General features: G+C 40.9%; 2 protein-coding genes across 4 annotated transcripts in view; one reads left to right on the top strand and one right to left on the bottom strand.

Moving 5' to 3' along the window:
* Positions 1–19,514, top strand: part of MTOR (mechanistic target of rapamycin kinase) — a 66,779-nt gene that overhangs the window by 7,802 nt on the left and 39,463 nt on the right. For 2 of the 3 annotated variants that reach the window (XM_074924601.1, XM_074924603.1), the window contains exons 11-29: positions 460–704; positions 870–1,085; positions 1,729–1,934; positions 2,453–2,575; positions 2,932–3,021; positions 3,116–3,208; positions 3,687–3,821; positions 4,169–4,298; positions 4,520–4,770; positions 5,631–5,672; positions 6,733–6,819; positions 7,405–7,572; positions 7,838–7,950; positions 8,361–8,523; positions 8,793–8,885; positions 9,568–9,714; positions 10,518–10,660; positions 11,819–11,981; positions 12,119–12,264. In XM_074924601.1, the coding sequence (XP_074780702.1) occupies positions 460–704; positions 870–1,085; positions 1,729–1,934; positions 2,453–2,575; positions 2,932–3,021; positions 3,116–3,208; positions 3,687–3,821; positions 4,169–4,298; positions 4,520–4,770; positions 5,631–5,672; positions 6,733–6,819; positions 7,405–7,572; positions 7,838–7,950; positions 8,361–8,523; positions 8,793–8,885; positions 9,568–9,714; positions 10,518–10,660; positions 11,819–11,981; positions 12,119–12,264 (2,754 nt within the window). The remainder of the gene's footprint in view (positions 1–459; positions 705–869; positions 1,086–1,728; positions 1,935–2,452; positions 2,576–2,931; positions 3,022–3,115; positions 3,209–3,686; positions 3,822–4,168; positions 4,299–4,519; positions 4,771–5,630; positions 5,673–6,732; positions 6,820–7,404; positions 7,573–7,837; positions 7,951–8,360; positions 8,524–8,792; positions 8,886–9,567; positions 9,715–10,517; positions 10,661–11,818; positions 11,982–12,118; positions 12,265–19,514) is intronic. The other variant, XM_074924604.1, reaches the window with a different exon arrangement.
* Positions 14,344–19,340, bottom strand: ANGPTL7 (angiopoietin like 7). The gene is made up of 5 exons (XM_074924917.1): positions 18,962–19,340; positions 17,191–17,291; positions 16,674–16,868; positions 15,607–15,805; positions 14,344–14,582 (listed from the first exon to the last, which is right to left on the bottom strand). Exons 1-5 carry the CDS (start codon positions 19,338–19,340, stop codon positions 14,413–14,415), a joined length of 1,044 nt encoding a protein of 347 aa, XP_074781018.1. The 3' UTR covers positions 14,344–14,412.

The raw sequence follows: 19,514 nt of genomic DNA, 5'->3' as shown, positions 1-19,514 counted from the left end.
GATTGAAGCACTGAATATTTGCTTCTAGCTTCTTTCACCTTTGAAGCTGACAGTTCCTACTGTAAATTTCCTGGCTCATGAAGCTGTTAGTGTGGGAGGGTATGGAGAAAGTATCCAGATAGCACAAAGCTGTTTAGATTGTTACTATCTGGAAGTGAATTTAGTTGCCTTTGTACCTAAAAAGCACAAGTATAAGGAATCACTTAGACTTGTAACGTTATTCTAGCAATATTGCCAAATGTAGCAATGTGTGCTGCAGTCAGGCAGTTTGCTCACCAAGTTCAGACAAGAAGGTTGACTCCTGTGCTTGAGTTTGCACAAGGAACCTTGTGCTCTGCTGGCATGTGTTGCTGTGATGTGCCCACAATTATCTTCTGATGGGTAAAAGCATTAAAAAAAAAAAAAAAAGCACCTCATTGTTTCTGTTCTAATGACTACCTGCCTGCTTCTTGCCCTCAGCCCTGCTCTGACAGCTGTGTTATATGACTTGAGTCGTCAGATCCCCCAGCTAAAGAAGGATATCCAGGATGGGCTGCTGAAAATGCTCTCCCTTGTTCTGATGCACAAGCCTCTGAGACATCCAGGCATGCCAAAGGGCCTTGCCCACCAGCTTGCCTCCCCCAGCCTCACCAACATCCCAGAGGCCAGTGATGTGGGTAGCATCACCCTCGCCCTTCGTACACTGGGTAGCTTTGAGTTTGAAGGTAAGATGTCATAATGAAGCAGGGAGCCAAGGGGTGTGGGATATAAGCGGTAGAGTGAAAGTAGCAGGAAAACTCTGAGAGCACCTTCTTTAAACTCCTATTCCCTGGTAAGATGAGTAACTGAGGTGTCAACCTGTGTTCAGCTCCTCATGTTCTTCTTTTTAGGCCACTCTCTGACTCAGTTTGTTCGGCACTGTGCAGACCACTTTCTGAACAGTGAGCACAAGGAGATCCGGATGGAAGCCGCCCGCACTTGCTCTCGCCTGCTCACACCTTCCATCCACTTGATCAGTGGCCATGCCCATGTGGTCAGTCAGACAGCAGTGCAGGTTGTGGCTGACGTCCTCAGCAAACTGCTTGTGGTTGGAATAACTGACCCAGGTTAGTGTGGGGTTTGGAGAAAAAGGTTTTCCTACCACGTGTTAATTTTAGCACGTGAGCAGGTCACGATATTAAGGTTGTGGTAGAATTTGAGTATATTTGCCACCAACTTAAGCTGTCATTCTTTTTATAAATTAAAAAGGTCTCTTAGTTTCTCTTGCTAGATCTTGATTTTTGAGGTATTAATAGAACACTAATGCAAAATACTCTTAACTGTGCACCTGGAACTAGGTAGAGCCCTGAGACTTCTGCTGTTGTTCTGTGTTGTGGCCTTCAACTTTGTAGTTTGGGAAGGGAAGTCCCTTCTGTTGAATCTTTTTATTTGATTTTTTTTTTTTTTGTTCTATCAGTTGCAATATGATAACCTGAGATGAGTTAATTTTCTACACGCTGCCTCCAGATGTGCCGCTTGTAGGTTGTCGTTTTACCGATCTGGGTACTGGGGCAGTGCTGAGCAGCACTGGATCTGTTGGGCTGACCTACCCTGTGTCTCATCTAAAACAATGGTGTAGCGTCTCATGCTGGGGAAGCTCTCAGCATTTCTCTGAGGTTGTGAAGAATTTTTGAGGCCAGTTTGTGAATACAGGCTATAATAAGAACAGGAGTTTGCTGCATTTAAAGAGAAACAAATATGTTCTTGCAGACCCTGATATACGTTTCTGTGTGTTGGCGTCTCTGGATGAGCGATTTGATGCTCACCTCGCCCAGGCGGAAAACTTGCAAGCTCTCTTTGTGGCCCTGAATGATCAAGTATTTGAAATCCGAGAGCTGGCCATCTGTACTGTGGGTCGCCTGAGCAGCATGAACCCTGCTTTTGTCATGCCTTTCCTGCGCAAAATGTTAATCCAGGTAACGAAGAGGGATGCCTGCAGTGAAAATGGAGTAGTTGGTGTTGAAACTAAGATGGTGTTAAAGAACTGTGCTATCTAGCTGTAGTGAATGTGTGGGAGAGTGGGGGAACATCTCCCTTTTGGAAAATATTTATTACCCAGCTTAGCAGGTTTCAGGAAGTCTTTTTAATGATGTTTGGACTGAAGCTCTAAGGATGTATTAGAGAGGAGAGGATAGCAGTCATTATGTCACCCCACATTCATCATGCTAGAGTGCTTTCCAGCTGTATTGAGGAAGAATATTCTGTGCTTCTTTTAGGTGAATGAATGGCACTACTTCATAAATGTAGATGACTGTGGAGCCATCTATTCTGTGCTAATTAATTTCAGCTTTATTTAGTCATAAATGCTGTGTAAATGTAGAACACCCTTTACAAGTGCTGAGATGTTTTTTCTCTGTGTTGTCATTGGAAATCCAAAGAACGTTTGCATACCTTTATTTTCCCCGTTCTCATGCTTCCATTGTCATTTCTGCAGATTCTAACAGAGCTGGAACACAGCGGTGTTGGCAGGATTAAAGAGCAAAGTGCCAGGATGTTGGGTCACCTGGTTTCTAACGCTCCACGCCTCATTCGTCCTTACATGGAACCTATCCTTAAGGTAGAGTCTCTGTATGTTTCCTAGAGACTTTGGAATGAGATAATAGAGCAAGTGGGTACACGAGCCTCAGGAGCTGCAGTTCTTTTGTTTGTTCATAGCCGGAAAAAATCAGATTCGTGTGGATGTCACCCATAGCAACACATGTGGGGGACAGTGTAACCTAACCCAATTCTGGATTTGCATGAAGTTTGTGAAACAAAAGTTTCATTTGCTGTTGAAATGCTCACCATGATGCAAGTTGACCCCCTGTGGAATCAATTTCAGGTGTAAACAGAAGGAAAGATAATTTTGAGTACTGTATGTGCAGCAAGGAGTCTTTTAAACACACTCTAATGTGTTCCTCTGTCACCTTCCAGGCACTGATTGTGAAACTGAAAGATCCTGATCCAGATCCAAATCCAGGGGTGATTAACAATGTCCTAGCTACCATAGGGGAGCTGGCACAGGTAGGGATACTGCAGGCACCTCTTTGCCGTGCTAGTCAGTTGTTAAGCTTTTGGCAATGCTAGATGAAGGACTTGGATTTTTGTCTTTCAATAGGTCAGTGGGCTGGAAATGAGGAAGTGGGTGGATGAGCTCTTCATTATAATTATGGACATGCTACAGGACTCCTCCCTGCTGGCTAAAAGACAGGTAAGTGTTTGACAGCTGCACGAAACTTGCCATCCACTGTGACCAAAGCTGTCAAAGTATCTACATGTCCCATCATAGCTGCTAAAATGAACCGGTAAATCACTCAGGTCTCTTGTGGAGTGTACAATCTCACTCGTGGCACATAGGTGAGTGGCTGGCTATTGTGACATAGTACAGAGCTGATAAGAAAGAAGAAAAAGGAAGCAGTTTTTCTTGGATGTCTTGGACTCATTGAATTGAATGCCTATTTGAATTGTATCTGTGAGGGTAATTATGGCAGTCAGAGTCTAACAAATTGTTGATTATCACTTCCTTTCCTATTGCCACTATTTGTAGAGGCTTTCAAGCCGTGGACTGTGGTTTGCACTGTGATGCTATGATGCTCAAAGAAACTTTACAGAAGTTGAATGACTGATAGATCAGGAGACATAATAAATTCCCTGGTCAAAATTCATTTTCTCTGGCTTGATCTTTCCAGGTGGCTCTTTGGACACTGGGACAGCTTGTGGCCAGCACTGGTTATGTGGTGGAACCGTACAGGAAGTACCCGACTTTGCTGGAGGTGCTTCTGAACTTCCTGAAGACTGAGCAGAACCAGGGCACCCGCAGAGAGGTGTGAACATGCAGCTATGACACAACCATTTCTAAAAGTTTTATAGGGAGAGAGCTGTCAAATAAATGTATCTATCTAGATTGGGGATGGGAGAAGGGAGGTGAAAGATCATTGTTGTGGTTGATCGAAGTACGATAAGCAGACTTAAGAGGGTAAAAGTGTTGAGTCAGGGAAATGGCCTCCAGCCATTGAATGGGAAGCGTTGATGTTTTTTCCAGGCAGTCACTTTAGTTCCAGATCTTTTCTCTTTAATCCTCTGAACCTCTCCAAACATGTGGTTTCATGTGTCAACTTTTGCCTTGGTGATGAAGTCCTGATGAATTCTCATTTTGTTTCTGTCTTACCAGGCTATTCGTGTGTTAGGGTTGCTGGGTGCTTTGGACCCTTACAAACACAAAGTGAACATTGGCATGATTGATCAGTCACGAGATGCTTCAGCCGTCAGCCTCTCAGAGTCCAAATCCAGCCAGGATTCTTGTAAGCATCTGAATTTATTTCAAATGAACAGCTTTATGATCCAGAAACAAGTCTTGAGATTTGTTTTTTAGTTTTGTTTTTTGTTCTTGTTTTGTTTTGTCGTTAAGTTTGTCTCCTCTTCTTAATAAATTATTAGTGTGTGTGTTTTCACCTAATACTCAGGTGCTTCTGAACATGGACAGTTCAATATGTAGCTTGTGACACTACCTTCTTTCTCTTAGCGGACTACAGTACCAGTGAGATGTTGGTGAACATGGGAAACCTCCCTCTGGATGAGTTCTATCCAGCTGTCTCTATGGTGGCACTGATGAGAATTTTCCGAGACCAGTCCTTATCCCAACACCACACTATGGTAGTTCAGGCCATCACCTTTATTTTCAAATCTCTTGGGCTGAAGTGTGTGCAGTTCCTGCCCCAGGTCATGCCAACGTTCCTTAATGTAATACGGGTTTGTGATGGTGCCATCCGAGAGGTGAGTGTACTAGGGACCACTTCTTCATTCCTGTTCCACTGCCCTAAAATAAGAATCCATTTTTTAAAAGAGAATGCGACTGGCTTTGGGCATTGCTGTGCTATGTGTTGCTGCCAAGCATGCTGCAGAAGTGAGATTCGGTTTTGCTTTTTCTCCTGTGAGCATTTGGTAGAATATCCAGTGGAAACAATTTTTCTGCTTCTTATTGAAACAGCTGCTTCTGAGCATAATCCTTAGAAGGCCAATATTTAATTCTGTTTTTTTTTATCAAGCTGGTCTGTTCAGGAAAACAGCCTGTGCAGCTTCCAGAGCTTGCAGTGATCTCTGCATTAATGTACTGTTTCAAACAGTATTATTAAATAATAGCGGTAGATTCTTTAAATTTCTGATGCAACCATGTACTTTGGCTCATCTGTGAGAAGGAAAATGCAATTTGCTACAGTCTGCTAACATTCAGAGCAGTGTGGGTGGTGATTCCACAGCAGTGCTTTCTCTTCCTTCCCACTTAAGTTACAGTTTTAGAAGGAAATGAGAATTTTGTGAAGATTTGTCTTAAGATTCACCTAACCAGAGATGGCTGCTGTTTGCCAAGCCTTTTTCTCAGGCAGCTGAAAATAATCTCTGGGGTGGGAAGGGCAGTTTGTACTAGTTACTGGTACTGTGTTTTATAGGTGGGATGGGTGCTCCCTTAGCAGAATCCCAACCCTGCTATAGAACCGCTGTTTTCTCCCAGACTGAACTACTACTCAGATTGGAAGGAAAACATCTCACACGCCTGGGTTGGCCGAACTCCTAGACCTGACTGATCTAACTTGCTTGAAAGCTATGCAGTTGTGCACACTCTGTTTAAAAATTTTCAGGTAAAAGAAGATGGTGAAAGTGTACTGGGGAGAAGAGCTGAGGTGGGTACGCGTGACACTAAAGCCTAAAGGAGGCAGGTCCTTGTCCTATATGTAAGCATTCTCTCACTACACCAAAAAAAAAAAAAGGCACATTACAGGAGCTCAGGGTTCATTTTTGGTAAATGTAGGTATACTGCTCTCCCTGAAGAAGCTGATGTTATTTCTTTCCTAGTTTTCACAAAAATCTCTTATCTCTCTTTCTGAGCTCTGCTTTGTATTTTGTTACTATAGTCTCAAATACTGCATGAAGAAATGAAATTTAATGTATAATAACCTATATTCTCCTATTTTCCTAGAGGAAAAAAGACTACATACAATTATTTTGTGGACAAAGTAATTTAAACTGCATTATTTCATACCAATCTCAAAAGTAAATTCATTGTCATGAGTGAATGCATAAGATTGTATTGGGGCAAAAAGAATTGCAATACTGTCATAGTATGTCCAAATAAAATTGTCTCTGTCAAAATTCTTCTATGGTACAATCAGCCACCTTTTCAAAAAAAATGTGGTATTTCTGGCAAGGACCAAACTCTCTTCCCCAGTAACTTTTCACCAATGTATCTTGGTGGGGATGGGAAAGAGTACAGAAAGAATATCCTAAAATGTGTGCCAGTTTGGTTTACAGGCAGGGGGAAAAGGTTAGGAGCTAAATTTTTGGAAGCACCCTCAAATGTAAATTACAAAGCTCTGTAGTTGAGGTGTTCATGCTTGCAAGTCCATTCTGACGCTTTATAAATCTGCTGACACAGACACCTATTTGTATGCTTGACTGTCCAAGGCTTTCGGCCGACAAAATTTTTCATGCAAGTTGACGGGGAGGGGGGTAAAAACCAAAAAACCCAAAACTACTCCCTCCACATGTGCATACACACTCAAAACCCCAAACCACTGAGCTGAAGCTGCCAAGAATTTAGCCCCAGATTTTAAGCATATAGGAGCTATGCATGCTATTTGTTTGGTAAATGAGCTTGCAATTGGCCTGTGAAACACCGTTTACCCAGTGCTGCTTTCATGTTTGAATAAGCTACACTGATAGCTACACCTTTCTTCCTTCCAGTTCCTGTTCCAGCAGCTAGGGATGTTGGTGTCCTTTGTGAGAAGTCATATTCGGCCCTATATGGATGAAATTGTCACCCTGATGAGAGTGAGTACAATCTTTAAGCCAGCACTTTACTGTCAGAAGAGGTGGACAGTGTTTCTGTCATTACCAAATGTATCTATTACTTCATCAATTCTTATGAAGTTCAAAATTCCGTACGTTTGAAATAATTTTATTTTGAAATAACATGTTTGAAACAATAATATAAATTATTACTAGTAACTGGAATGAGAGCAGCTCCTAGATTCTGCTAATGCCTGAGTTCTTTTGAGCACTTGGGTTTTTTGCAGTTATTACTTTCAGTATCGTAGGTTTAGCAACAAGTGTTTGGAGTTCATAAATAGGTGGCATTTCACTTCATTTTCACTTACTGTTTGCAAACACAAGTATTAGGAAAAAACAGTTGCCTAGAGGTTGTATTTAACAGCTATAAATATACTGAAGGCACAGAGTGTTTTAAAAACAGACCAAAACTGCCAATTGATATTAGTCTGTAAGGGAAGTGTAGTTCCTCCCTTCAGTCTTGAATTTATCTAGAGACTGTCTCTTACAGTTTGCTTTTCTTGTAATTGTACAGCTCAGTTGAAGAACTGTTTTTTAATTTTTTCCTTTTTTCTTTTCCTTCTGTAGGACTTCTGGGTCATGAACAACTCCATACAGAGCACGATTATCTTACTTATTGAGCAAATCGTAGTAGCTCTAGGAGGCGAATTCAAACTCTATCTGCCTCAGCTCATTCCTCACATGTTACGGGTCTTCATGCATGACAATAGTCAGAGTCGCATTGTCTCTGTCAAGGTGAGTGGGAAGCCGCAGCAGCTGAGTTGGTTTGGGTGTCGCCGAGGTGGCTGCATGCCCAACGTGCTGTGCTGCAGCAGGGCTTCTTGCTTCTGTGTTGCAAGCAAGTGGGAGAGATGCAGTTCAGCAAGGCTCGGTGTGAAATGACGCAGACAGTACTTTGTTTGAAGTGCAGGGTTGAAGCAGACTTTTACTGGATACTGACTGAATTTAAAATGTATCTCTTTCAAGACTTTGAGTCACGTTGGGTCATTTTTCCCTCCAGCTATTGAATGCGATCCAGCTCTTTGGAGCTAACTTGGATGACTACCTTCATTTGTTACTACCTCCCATTGTAAAGCTATTTGATGCCCCAGATGTCCCTGTGGTGGCTCGCAAGTAAGTGTTGGTGGCTTTGCACTCTCTTTTTTTTTTGCCTGTGATATCCAAGTTCTGCAGTGGCTGCCCTAACCCTGTGTAGAATGACATACCTAGTTCCTTCCATGGGTTTTCTTTGTGTTCAATCATTATGGAAGGTTTATTTTTGTTTGGATGTCACAGCGCTGTTACTAGCTTTCCTTGGATATAGACTCTTACTTTCTGGTTCTCACCTGCCAGTATTTTAGTCACCACAATTTGCAAGCTGTCTTGCAAGTACTTGCTGTGTTAGAGTTCTCGTGACCTGTTTTTCCTATTATTATTGATGCCTATGAGGATTGAGCATGAATCACTTAGGTGTGTTTACACCTCGTTTCTCCTGTCTTATACCATGAGAGATAAACCCTCCCTTCTTTCTGTTCTGACTTCAGAGCTGCTCTAGAAACCGTGGACCGTTTGACAGAGTCCCTGGATTTCACTGATTATGCTTCACGGATTATTCATCCCATTGTGCGAACACTAGATCAGAGCCCTGAGCTACGAACAACTGCAATGGACACCCTCTCCTCTCTGGTGTTCCAGCTGGGAAAGAAGGTAATAGTCTTCTTAGGCTTGACGTCTCATAGAAGGAGGGACTGTCCCAAAGATCGAGGCTTTAAAGTTGAATATTTGCAATGTGCTCACTATGGATTTTAAAGAAAAGAGATTTTTATTTTTTTTTCCTCTCTTAGTTGTTTCTGGAATCAGGAGTTACTGAAATCACTTTCACAATTGGTTACTTATAAGATCAATGAAACAAAGGTGCAATTTTACTGCTCTTGATGACACTGAGTAATTAGCATTTGATGCATTCCCCTGTACAGTACCAGATTTTTATCCCGATGGTGAACAAAGTTCTGGTGCGACACAGAATTAACCATCAGCGCTATGACGTTCTCATCTGCAGAATTGTAAAGGTGAGTGGACAAGCATATAGCTGTTTGCATAAAGGCACTTTAGGGATGTTTTCATGTTGAAACAGGTGTGGCTGGGAACTTCACTTTTGAGTTGCTCCTAAAATGGAGAATGGTTGTTGCTCTATTTGTGTGTTAAGTACAGCTTTTTAAGGAGACTTTGAGATTACATTGGGAAAATTATTGTCAGCCAGTATCAGTTATTTCCTATAGAAAAAATCACTGCAAGTTCTAGGTAAGTTCTCAGTAGTTCTTAAATGTAGATTTACATTATTTTTTCCACAGTTTCAAGGCTTAAGGAGACCTTTGTTATCTCAGTATGTTCTGTAGCATCCCACATTTCAAAACCTCACTAACTGCTTTGTGATTTGATTAGTGTGGAACAAGTAGTACGCTGCAGTTTAAGGCTTACTAGTGAGTCAGGTAGGAAAGAGTGCTTGTTTGAAGGTATATTATTTTGACTTTTAATACTAGGAGCTAAGGTTTCTTACCAGTTATCTTGAGTAGAAAGGGGATATCATTCAAGTTCTCTGGTTTAGAAGGTGTAATCATTTTAATGAAAGATGGTTGTTTGTTTCACAAATTTTGCTGTGAGATTGGATAGTGCTCTGATTTTACCATCCATTTGGCTTGTAGAAAATTGCTTTTGTGTGGGTGTGATTTCATTGTCAGCTATTTATTGTAGGGCTATACTCTTGCTGATGAGGAAGAAGATCCCCTGATTTATCAGCACCGAATGTTGAGAAGCAACCAGGGAGAAACTTTGGCCAGTGGTCCTGTGGAAACAGGTCCTATGAAGAAATTGCATGTTAGCACCATCAACCTGCAGAAGGTAAGACTGCACAGCATGGGTTTGCTGCTGAAGAGAGGAGCTACTGTGTCACATCTAAGGAGTTTGTCCAGCACATCTGAACTACGCTGATTTACATCTCTTTTCTGTTTTCAGTTCTGTACAAAACTGAGGTCAAAATAGTGTCTGAGTCTCTCTAAAATTAGAAGGTGCTGAGCATCTTTAAAGACAGGAGCAACTGAATTATCAGACTAATAATGGCTGTGAAGTAATCTTGACAGCTTCTTCTTATGTGAAGTATGCACAAGAATTCCTAGATCCTAAGGAATCATCTGTAGCTTCTAGAGACATCTGTTTCAGAGTCTCTGCCTTTTTTTATCAGCCACTTCTTACATCTTAGTGCTATATTCTCTTGAATCCAGTGTAGAACTTAATAGCTAAGCGCTGGCTACTTTGAACAGTAAATGCATGTAGCACTCAGTTCAGTAATGGAATGGGTTGGTTTGGAAATGCTTGGCCTAAAAATATAGTTCTAAATACATTAAGTATTTTTAAGCTGATGTTTCAACAGTGGCTTCAGCTCTTGGTGTATTTTTATAGGGGAAGAATTATTCTTGTTAAATTCTTGGCATGTCATGAGAGGAATACATTTAGGGAAGATTTCTTAGAAATGAGACTGAAGTACTGCAAATTATCTGGTAAAGGTACAGATTTCGGGAATTGTGAAGGGAATCTCAACAATGTGATTTGGAGCTGTAAAGCAGTAATGCTGCCTGCTGATGGATTTCTTCTGCTTTTGCATAGTGCTTCATTTGACAGTTGAATTGTCTTGTTTTGTACTGCAGGCATGGGGAGCAGCAAGAAGAGTTTCCAAAGATGACTGGTTGGAATGGTTAAGACGACTGAGTTTGGAGCTGCTGAAAGATTCCTCCTCACCATCCCTGCGCTCATGCTGGGCCCTGGCTCAGGCATATAATCCTATGGCTCGGTAGAGATTCTGACTTTTTCAGATCACTTGACATTGCAGATGCAAGCCAGATATTATAAGGGGAAAGAAAGTTACTTAAAAGCTCTTAGATTCCATAAATAGAGAAAGTTCCTGCTATGGGACAAATCAAATAGCTAGCAACTTGATTTCATTTCCACCCTTCTCAGTTGGCTGCTCCATGACGTGCACAAAATATTTCAGTGGAATTCTGCATGTTAGTCTAGAAATAACATAAGGCACAAAAAAGTGAACCTGGAAAAACAGCAAGGCATGAAATAGTTTCAGGGATCTACTGTGAGTGAATAAAAATGCCTCTGAGTGGAATAAGCCACAATGCTTTATTTCTTTTGCAACCAGTATGTCTGGAGAAACTTTGAGTTTCTATAAGCAGTTGCCTGTTTATCTCTTCTTGGTGATATACACTGGTCACCTCAGTGCATATGAATCTGACTACTGCTCTTTGAAAAGTGTTCATTCCAGGTTTAATTTTGTCTTAATGTGAGTCTTACCATTTTTGAAATAGAAGGGCAAACAGCATGATGAAAAGTCAGCAGTTCCTAGGTAGGCAGAGGTAATGCTGCTGTCCTCCATGTATGTTCCATGCATCTCAAACCCGACCCACAGTATTTCACTACAGTACAGCAACAGCCCTTGTCACCGCTAGTATCTGTTTTTCATCACCTTTCCTCCTTCTCAAGCTTTGCCACTAACACAAAATCCAGCTATTGCAGTCCCCTAGTGAGCACAGAAAACAAAAGTGTAGCTGCATGTGTGTCCAGAGAATTGTACAATCATCTTTTTCACAACATTCCCTTGTGATCTCAGTCAGACTTAGGCCTGGTTCTTCATAGCAAAAGAGAAGAGCACCCCTGCTGCTATGAAGAGTTTGTTCTAGCCTGAAATACTTGCTTAGCATATGATTGTACAGTCTCTACTATTGTAGTATATCATCCTATTATATATTTTTAAAATGCAGGTTTCACTGTTTGGTGCAGAAGTTAGCTTTATGAAAACTAATCAATATTTATTGCAGGTAAACATATAAATGCATTCTGTAGCTCTCTTTCTCTGAACATGAAGGCAAGTCCACTGTCAAATAGACTACTTCTTATGAATAATGAATCCCTAGCTCTCACTCTCTTTTGTTTTTCTCCTCAGAGATCTCTTCAATGCTGCTTTTGTTTCATGCTGGTCTGAACTGAATGAAGACCAGCAGGATGAGCTGATCCGAAGCATTGAATTAGCCCTGACTTCTCAGGACATTGCAGAAGTCACTCAGACTCTCCTGAACTTGGCAGAATTTATGGAACACAGTGACAAGGTAGGGATGCTGTTAGGCAACTCTTTTCTAATGCTGGCTAGCTGGCTGATGTCTGCTCTGTGGAAAGGGCATGAAGAGTTCATGCGTACTTCTTTTTTTATACTCATTCTGCTTTTGATGTATGTGCTTCTACCCAGGGTCCACTGCCTTTGAGAGATGATAATGGCATTGTCCTCCTGGGGGAAAGAGCTGCAAAATGTCGAGCATATGCCAAGGCCCTTCACTACAAGGAGCTGGAATTTCAAAAGGGTCCCACCCCGGCCATTCTAGAATCTCTCATCAGGTAGGACCACAACTGATGAGATTTCTGCTCTTGCATCAGTACCCAATTTAGGATACCATTAGAATGAATCTAGACAATTCTTAGGATTTCACACTCTGCCACAAGACTTTGTTGTGAGCTTACAAATTTGCTTACAGATGTACACCACTAGCTGCTGAGTTCTGCCTTTCTGTTACAGTTAAAATGATGATAGAGACTGTGGGAAGTTGTGCAGGAAAAAGTGGAGTCTTCTGATTTCTCTCACCCTTCAAGTTCAGTATGGGATGTCATGGAGTAGCTGTAAGTTAGATGAGAGAGGTTTCTACACCTACATGTAAATAATTAAAATTACTATCAAATTCTGCCCGTCTAGCTTAGGTAGGTCTCATTCTTCATATATCAAATAGAAGATTTTATAACAAGAGTGTATTGTTTCCTGAGCTTTGTCAACAAGAAAGATGGAAATACCTTTACAGGATTTGGTACTAAACTACATGTTTTAAAATGTGAATCTCAGTTTTCTATCACAGAAATGTTAACTGCCATTTCAGATGGACAAATTGATTTTGGTTGAGGAAAAACTTTGCTTTGTCTGTATGCAGTGAATTTTTCAGCCCTCCTACTTCCTTGGAGTTGCGCTTTCCTGTTTTTTCCCCTCTTTTATTCTTTCATCATTTGTCCTCTCTTGTTTTTCTGAGGAAAATATAGAATTCAGTGTATTCCCTTTCTTGGCCACAATCACTTCTGCAGCTGTTTCTTTTATGTATCAAAAAGCAAGTTAAGGAGCGAAGACTTGAAATAAAGCAGGATTAAAAATGAAAGACAATTTATTGGAGATGAAAAAGTTTAGAAACCTTTAAAAATCCATTTTATAGACCACAGTTAAAATAGTTCCAACTATAGTTCCACACTGTTGCCATTTACAGTATGAATAATCAAACATATGTAAGACAATTCCCAAGACACCATTTTCTTCCATTTCACACAAGACTGAACAATTTAAATTAGATTCAAACTCTCTTTAGGGTGAATAAAAATAGATATATTAACTATAACTATCTTTTCCAACATATTCAAACAGCTGTATGGCTACAGGAGGAGTCTCTTTTTTTAACTTTTAACACTGTGTTATGTAAGGGAGAAACATACTGATTTTTGACATGACATCTCTAGGTAACTTGTAACTGGGATAGTTTTCAGAACAGATTTTAATATTCCTCAGCACAGTATGCCAGCAAACACTCCCTTATGTTTGAATAACTTTTGACACTTAGGGATTCTCTGGTGTGTACTAGTGTTTTGCTCAGAGATACAGTGGTTTTAACTGTTGGAGTTGAGTTTTTTGGCTGGGTCTGGATCTTTTTGCTAACCTGCTGGGTCTTACTGACATACAGCACACTTACATTGTAACCTGAACATAATTTTATGGCATCCCAGAAAGTTGCTTTCTGGTTTATCAATCTTTAGATGATCTGTGCATAGGAATAAGCACCACAGAGCATATGGAACAAATCCTTCCTCCAGGGTTGCTATCTGCTGGTTGCAGCCCTCTGGGGACTTATTTGAGGCAACAGCAGGAGATGGCAGTAAAACTTCAGGAGACAACCTAGGCAGTACTAATTAATTCAAAATTGAACGATTATTTTCTTCTCTGAGAAGATAAGCCACTTACTATACACTAAAGAAAGGTGCACCAGTGATGCTTCTGACTGGTTTCTCTGGTTTGAAATGAGTACATAATTTTTGTTGAGTCCCCCTTAGAAGGAATTACTCAGCAATGCTTACTCTAGACCCTGAAAGAAAGGCAACGAGGAAGGTTTCTTTTTTCAGTCCCTGCCTGGTTGGTTAATACTAAGGCAACCCACTAGGCCCAATGCCAGTGAAAGCACACCGGTAGGTTTTCTGAAGGTGCTGTAATTCTGTTCTAACCTATTCTAACACAGTATTTTTCCCTTTGGAAAGAGCCTTAGGAGGAAATAAGTTTGAGCCCTGATAACTCTAGTGGCTGTGACTGGTGCTTACTGTGCCTTGGTGTTTGTGTGTGTGCGTAGCCATTGTGTAGCTGTTGTGCATAGATGAATTGAACAATTATTTGGCTGATTTTGATCTGTCTGCTGCCCACCTGTGCAGTGGCATCGTGTAGCTGTACAATCAAATATTGGTCCCCTCTTAAGGTTTGAAATCCTCTGGCCGGATCTTCATCTCCACTCTCTTCAACGAATAGGTTGATCCATGCCATCCATACCAGGTGATGCCATCCATGTTCTTGGTGTGTTCTCCTTTGCGGTAGTAAACCCCGTTCAGATTGGAATCTGTGCAGCAGTTGTACCAGTATCCACCTTTTCAGAAAATGAATGAACAGTTTCCTAGTGAGCTATTTAATACAAAACGTACCTGTTATAAGTAATAATAATTATTGCTCATTCCTGAAGAGAGTGATCAGAGTGAATCATTTAATCCCTGGAGCCTGTGGCCCTAAGAGCTGGGATTGCAGATAAATTCAAAGCTTTACATACTAAATGCACAAAGGCTTTATGGTTACATAGTCAAATTAGCTTTTAATTTAGTAAAGTAGCTTTTAATTTAGTTGCTCATTCCTCTTAGAATATTTCCTTGACATGTTTCTGACTCTGAGAGTTAGCATAGGAAATGAATTTGGGTTCTTAGCTTGGGCATCTTAAGGTGTTTGAAAGGTTTCTGGACTCTGCAAGTAAACTGTACTACTTTTAGACTGTTATCAACAATTCTATTTGCATGTTGCCTGAGGGCACAATGGGGAAATTAAGGATAAAGGGCAAAACAGAGTGAAGACAATTATCTCTGTGAGACAACTCATATAAAGATAATAAATTAAATGAAGAGAGCAACCTCATTAGAGACTCTTTAATAGGAATAAAGATTAGAATTCAGGTTGAACCTTGAGGTGTGTGTAGGATAAGAATATAGGAGAATAATTAAAAGTCGCTAACACTAGAATTGAAACCTCATAAAAATATAAGAAAAAAGAAAGCCTTGTAGATATGCAGGAATAACTTCCTGCATCACTGAATTGAGATGGTCTGGCAGATTGGCAGATAGAGATAATGGACTGGGTAACAGTATGAGTAGATGAGAGCATGCACTAAATCAGTTGAAGAGTACTGATGTCTATAATGTACAGTCTGGCTCTGTGTAAATCAGCTTGTGTAAAACTGCCAGAGTTCCCACATAACAGATAAGTCTATGTCCCAGAATTGGTCACCTCTCCCTTGATTTGCCATCCAGATTCTTGGACAGAGGGAGTCTTGGGTGCTCTACAAATTACCCAGGCCACTCTTTCAGGACAGGAATTTTTTTGTGTGTGTGTTTGTCTGTCCGTTTTACCTTTACGGAACTGGGCACAGTCATCCACGCACTTATCATTGTCCTTGTCCTTCGTGCTGAAGGCTGTGTTGTTGTGGTACCTTAGGGAGTCACGCCCCGTGTTGCCAGTGTAGTTTCCCAGAAAAAGACGATAGCTATTTATTTCATTGCTCAGGGTGAATTGCTTATACTGTGCATAGCGTATGTTGCCTTCCCAATCCTGCCACAGAACAATGAAGAAAAAAAAGGTCCAATTAGAAGTTACGAAAAGACTCCACCATCTATGGTTATATACAATGCATGTTGCATATCTTTTCTCAGTCCTAGATTTTTCATGAGGTTTGTTTTTCCCGTCTCAGACTGCAGAAACTTATCTATCAAGGCAAAGAATCTTTACAGAGCAAAGCATTGTATTTCCAAGTCTTAACTGTACTGGTGTTAAACAATATATATGGAAACCTGGTGTGCAGCTCTTCCATTCAACACCTTGTCTCCCTGTGCTGCCTCAAGTAATTTTTTTTTTCATTTCTGAAACAGTGGCTTTTAGATATAAAGCCTTTCAACTCACTTTCTCCATTATACGTATCCCATCCCTCAATAAAGTAGTCAATAAAATCCCCCCTCCCTACTATAAAGTAGTCTAAGTCAAACCAAAGCCTTTAGTGGGCTGTAGAAATTGTTTTGGGGTAATACAATGCAAACTCTTCTGTACACAAGCTGGAAGGAAGTGCTGCAAAAGTGTTGGAGTCTTTAAAACTTTGTGGGCCATCTCTCTGAATCTTGAAATCTGAGGTGGTCAGCAGTTAGATCTCTGTCTGCAGTGGGTTCCATGACATTTTCTAAAGGCCCATGAGTTCCCTAAGGCATAGTCTGTATGCAGAGAGAAGGCTGTCCTACTGACTTTGCAGGGTGGAGAACGTAATTCTGTCTTGTCCTTGAATGTATCACTAGGTCTATCCTATCTATTCTCTAATTAAAGCACGCAAATTCTTTAGGCCTCCTATATCAACAGGAGATGGTATCTGCTGCTAGAGAATCACTTTGTACAAAAAACCTTTTGCTGCTGAAATTAGGAGCTTATTAATTACCTCCAATTCCACTCGCAGAACAGTGGGGCGTCTTGAAAGCCGGTAGATATTTTCATTTCCCAGCCAAAAATCTCCCCGAATATTGCCAAATCCTTCCCTGTATTGTTTCCAGTCCCTATTGAAAGATGTCAAACCAACTTTACGTCTTTGGATGATAGTCCAGCCACCTCCATCTGTTTCCATGTCACAGAACACCTAGAACAGGAAAAAAAGGCAGCACACTTAGGAAGGTTCAGTTCTCATAACACAGGCCAAGACATTGTTTCAGATTTCACAACTTGAAGGAATTCCTATTTTGATTAAAAGTCTTGGAGAAAATTTATTAAATGAATCCTTTTTCTTTTTTCCCTCTTAAATGTACACTTTTTTCTGCCTTGAAGTTGGCCTACATAAAGATGCTGATTCAAAGTGCAGGCAATCATAGCTCAGTATGTGCTCTTTTCATCTCTGGTAGATAAGTATCTCTTGATTATATTTGAAGGGCATGTAATATGTATTGTATACTTGACATTCTTACCTCCAGATCTGGACTCCCCAAAAATTCATCAGACGGTAGCTTGTAAACTCCAGAGATTCGGTAGTTCTTCTGGTAAAGGGATGAGCAGTCATAGACAGCGTCTACTTGAATCAGAACCAGAAAGTAAGAATCTGAACAGCAAGAACTCCCCTCTGTGGTTTCTGTAAAGCTTAGTTTGTAATATAAGGAATAATTAAGTGAAGAAGACTTCCCACAAGTCTAACGTTTTCTTGACATGGCTTAATTGTGATCAGTGCATGCACTGGAAAAAAGGGTTGTAGTAGTAAAACTTCCCCCTCCCCCCCTTTCCTATCCAAAGAGACATCTCTGCTTTCTTTTCACATTGTACTGTGTGTGTGGTAAAAAGGTACATATTTGCTGTGTCCTGTCCTGTCACCTCCAAATAATAAATGTTTATCTAATCGAATGGCTAGATCTGCTGCCAGATGCCTGTTTTGATTGTGAACTTGAACAGGGTAGCTGAGTTTGTGGATGAGGCGTATTTGCTTAGCACTTCTTGCACTAGAGCCTGGGACAGAGCTGGTGGCTTTTAGCTGTGGTCAGTCTCTGCAAGCCTCCTTTCCTCCTGGTCTAGGAGCTGGCTTGAAGATGGTAAAATGCACAGCTCCTGTTCTGAGGAAGAGAAACTAGCTGAAGCAGGGCTTTATCCATTCTGACAGCTTTCAATTTAGTGCAGACTGTCTCTTACCTGGTGAGGTGAGATGCATCTGTTTTAAATACCTTCTGGGTCAGTTTCTTCTGTGTGTTACTGTATCTTTACCAAACCTTTACTATAGGTCCAAAGAGATTTGTTATGGTATAATTTTTGTTTAAGACCTACATGTGTCAAAACCAGCCAAATGGAACTTTTTGTAAGAAGAATTTAGTAAATAGATTTTGAAGTTTTTTCCTTCGAATTTAAAAAAAGATATCCAAATGAAGTCTTTTGGCAAACCCAGTCATCTCAGACAACAGCAGTTTCTTTTTAAGGAAGTTTTAAACTTGTTGCAGTGAATTTCATTTTAAGAGAAAAGTCTTAAGAGAAAAATTTACACTTTCTTCTGGAAGTGGCTTTGCAGGTAGCTGACCTACAAAATGCACCTGCATTCCGTGTTTAGTACAGGCCTGTGCAATCACTGCATGCAGTGAAATTTTTCCCTCAGGGAAAAGAGAATTTTGAACAATTTAACTGTGTTTTGGCTAGGCTTATATCACAGTTTGCCATCTTGCATCATCTACAGCCTTGAATTTTTGAGAATTATCATTCAAATAATGAGTCACTCTTTTACTCGAGTTCAGAGATAGTCATAAAGATACAATTACAAATCTCCAGTAATGCTTGGAGAGCATTTCTAATTGTTTTACCAACTTCTAGTCCCCTGTCAGCACAGTGAACTCGGAGACTATTACTGCCAGAACCATTCCCTGACAAAGCCAGCTCCCTTTCTTTTTGGATTGGTACTGTAGTACTCAGAAAATGAAATATTAGGCTGAGTTTCTGCCCGTACAAGTACAGTACCTGTTGAGTTTTTCCACTCCCTGACAACAGACCTACAGATATTAGAATACAGCTGGTTCTTTGGACTTCTGACAGATGAATTCAAGCAATTTTTTTCAGGAACTCAGTACTTACAGAAGTACTTTAAGCAGAAGTATTCAGTATGCATACTTGTTAATCACATTAGTGGGACACGCTAGCATTAAGAATTCGTCATTAGTTCATTCTGTGCATTAAGAGGTGTATCTGGGAGCTTGGTGACTCCCTCCTTACCAGCTGAAGTTTGTGTGACCGTCTGAGCTGCCTGGAGTTGCATGATATCTATCTGGTTGTTCATTTCGGAGTATTTGCTCTCAGCATCAATGAGGCGGGACTCCATCTGCTTGGTGCTCCCTTCCAGCTCCATCACCTGCATGACCACGTTCACCCAGTCACCTTCCTGCTTCTTGCTCAGCTCCTGCAGCATTCTGCTCAGGTTGGCTACCTGCAACTTGAGCTCCTTAATCTCATCGCAGCAGCCTGTCATCTTGGACTGTGCATTCCCATTGATTGTTCTCCTTTTAGGAGGCTTCTGCAGCAGTGCTGGATAGATTGCCACAGACACAGTGACAATGCAGAGCCATGCCAGCTGAGCAGTGGATCTTGCTGGCATTTTTGCTTACAGCAACTGAAAACTTCCAGCTGACTGCGGGTAGGCTGAATGCAGCTGGGGTAGGTATGAAATTTTCTGCAAGTGCTACAGCAGACTGGTACCTAGCTTTCTTCCAATGAATTGAGTCTCTGAAGGTGGAGCCTGAAGAAGTAGCTTTTTTTTTTTTTTTTTCCA

The sequence above is a fragment of the Athene noctua genome, chromosome 22, assembly GCF_965140245.1.
Source record: "Athene noctua chromosome 22, bAthNoc1.hap1.1, whole genome shotgun sequence".
NCBI classification, from domain to species: domain Eukaryota; kingdom Metazoa; phylum Chordata; class Aves; order Strigiformes; family Strigidae; genus Athene; species Athene noctua.
Note: the sequence above shows the minus strand (reverse complement) of the source record. Positions and strands in the feature narration are given on the sequence as shown.

Excerpts from the sequence above, each read along its gene's own strand:
- ANGPTL7 (XM_074924917.1), bottom strand. The coding sequence starts at position 19,340 with ATGCCAGCAAGATCCACTGCTCAGCTGGCATGGCTCTGCATTGTCACT. Across the intron at positions 17,292-18,961 it reads GGTCACACAAACTTCAGCTG|ACGCTGTCTATGACTGCTCA; the intron begins GTAAGGAGGGAG and ends TGATTCAAGTAG. Across the intron at positions 14,583-15,606 it reads CTGTGCCCAGTTCCGTAAAG|GTGGATACTGGTACAACTGC; the intron begins GTAAAACGGACA and ends TTTTCTGAAAAG.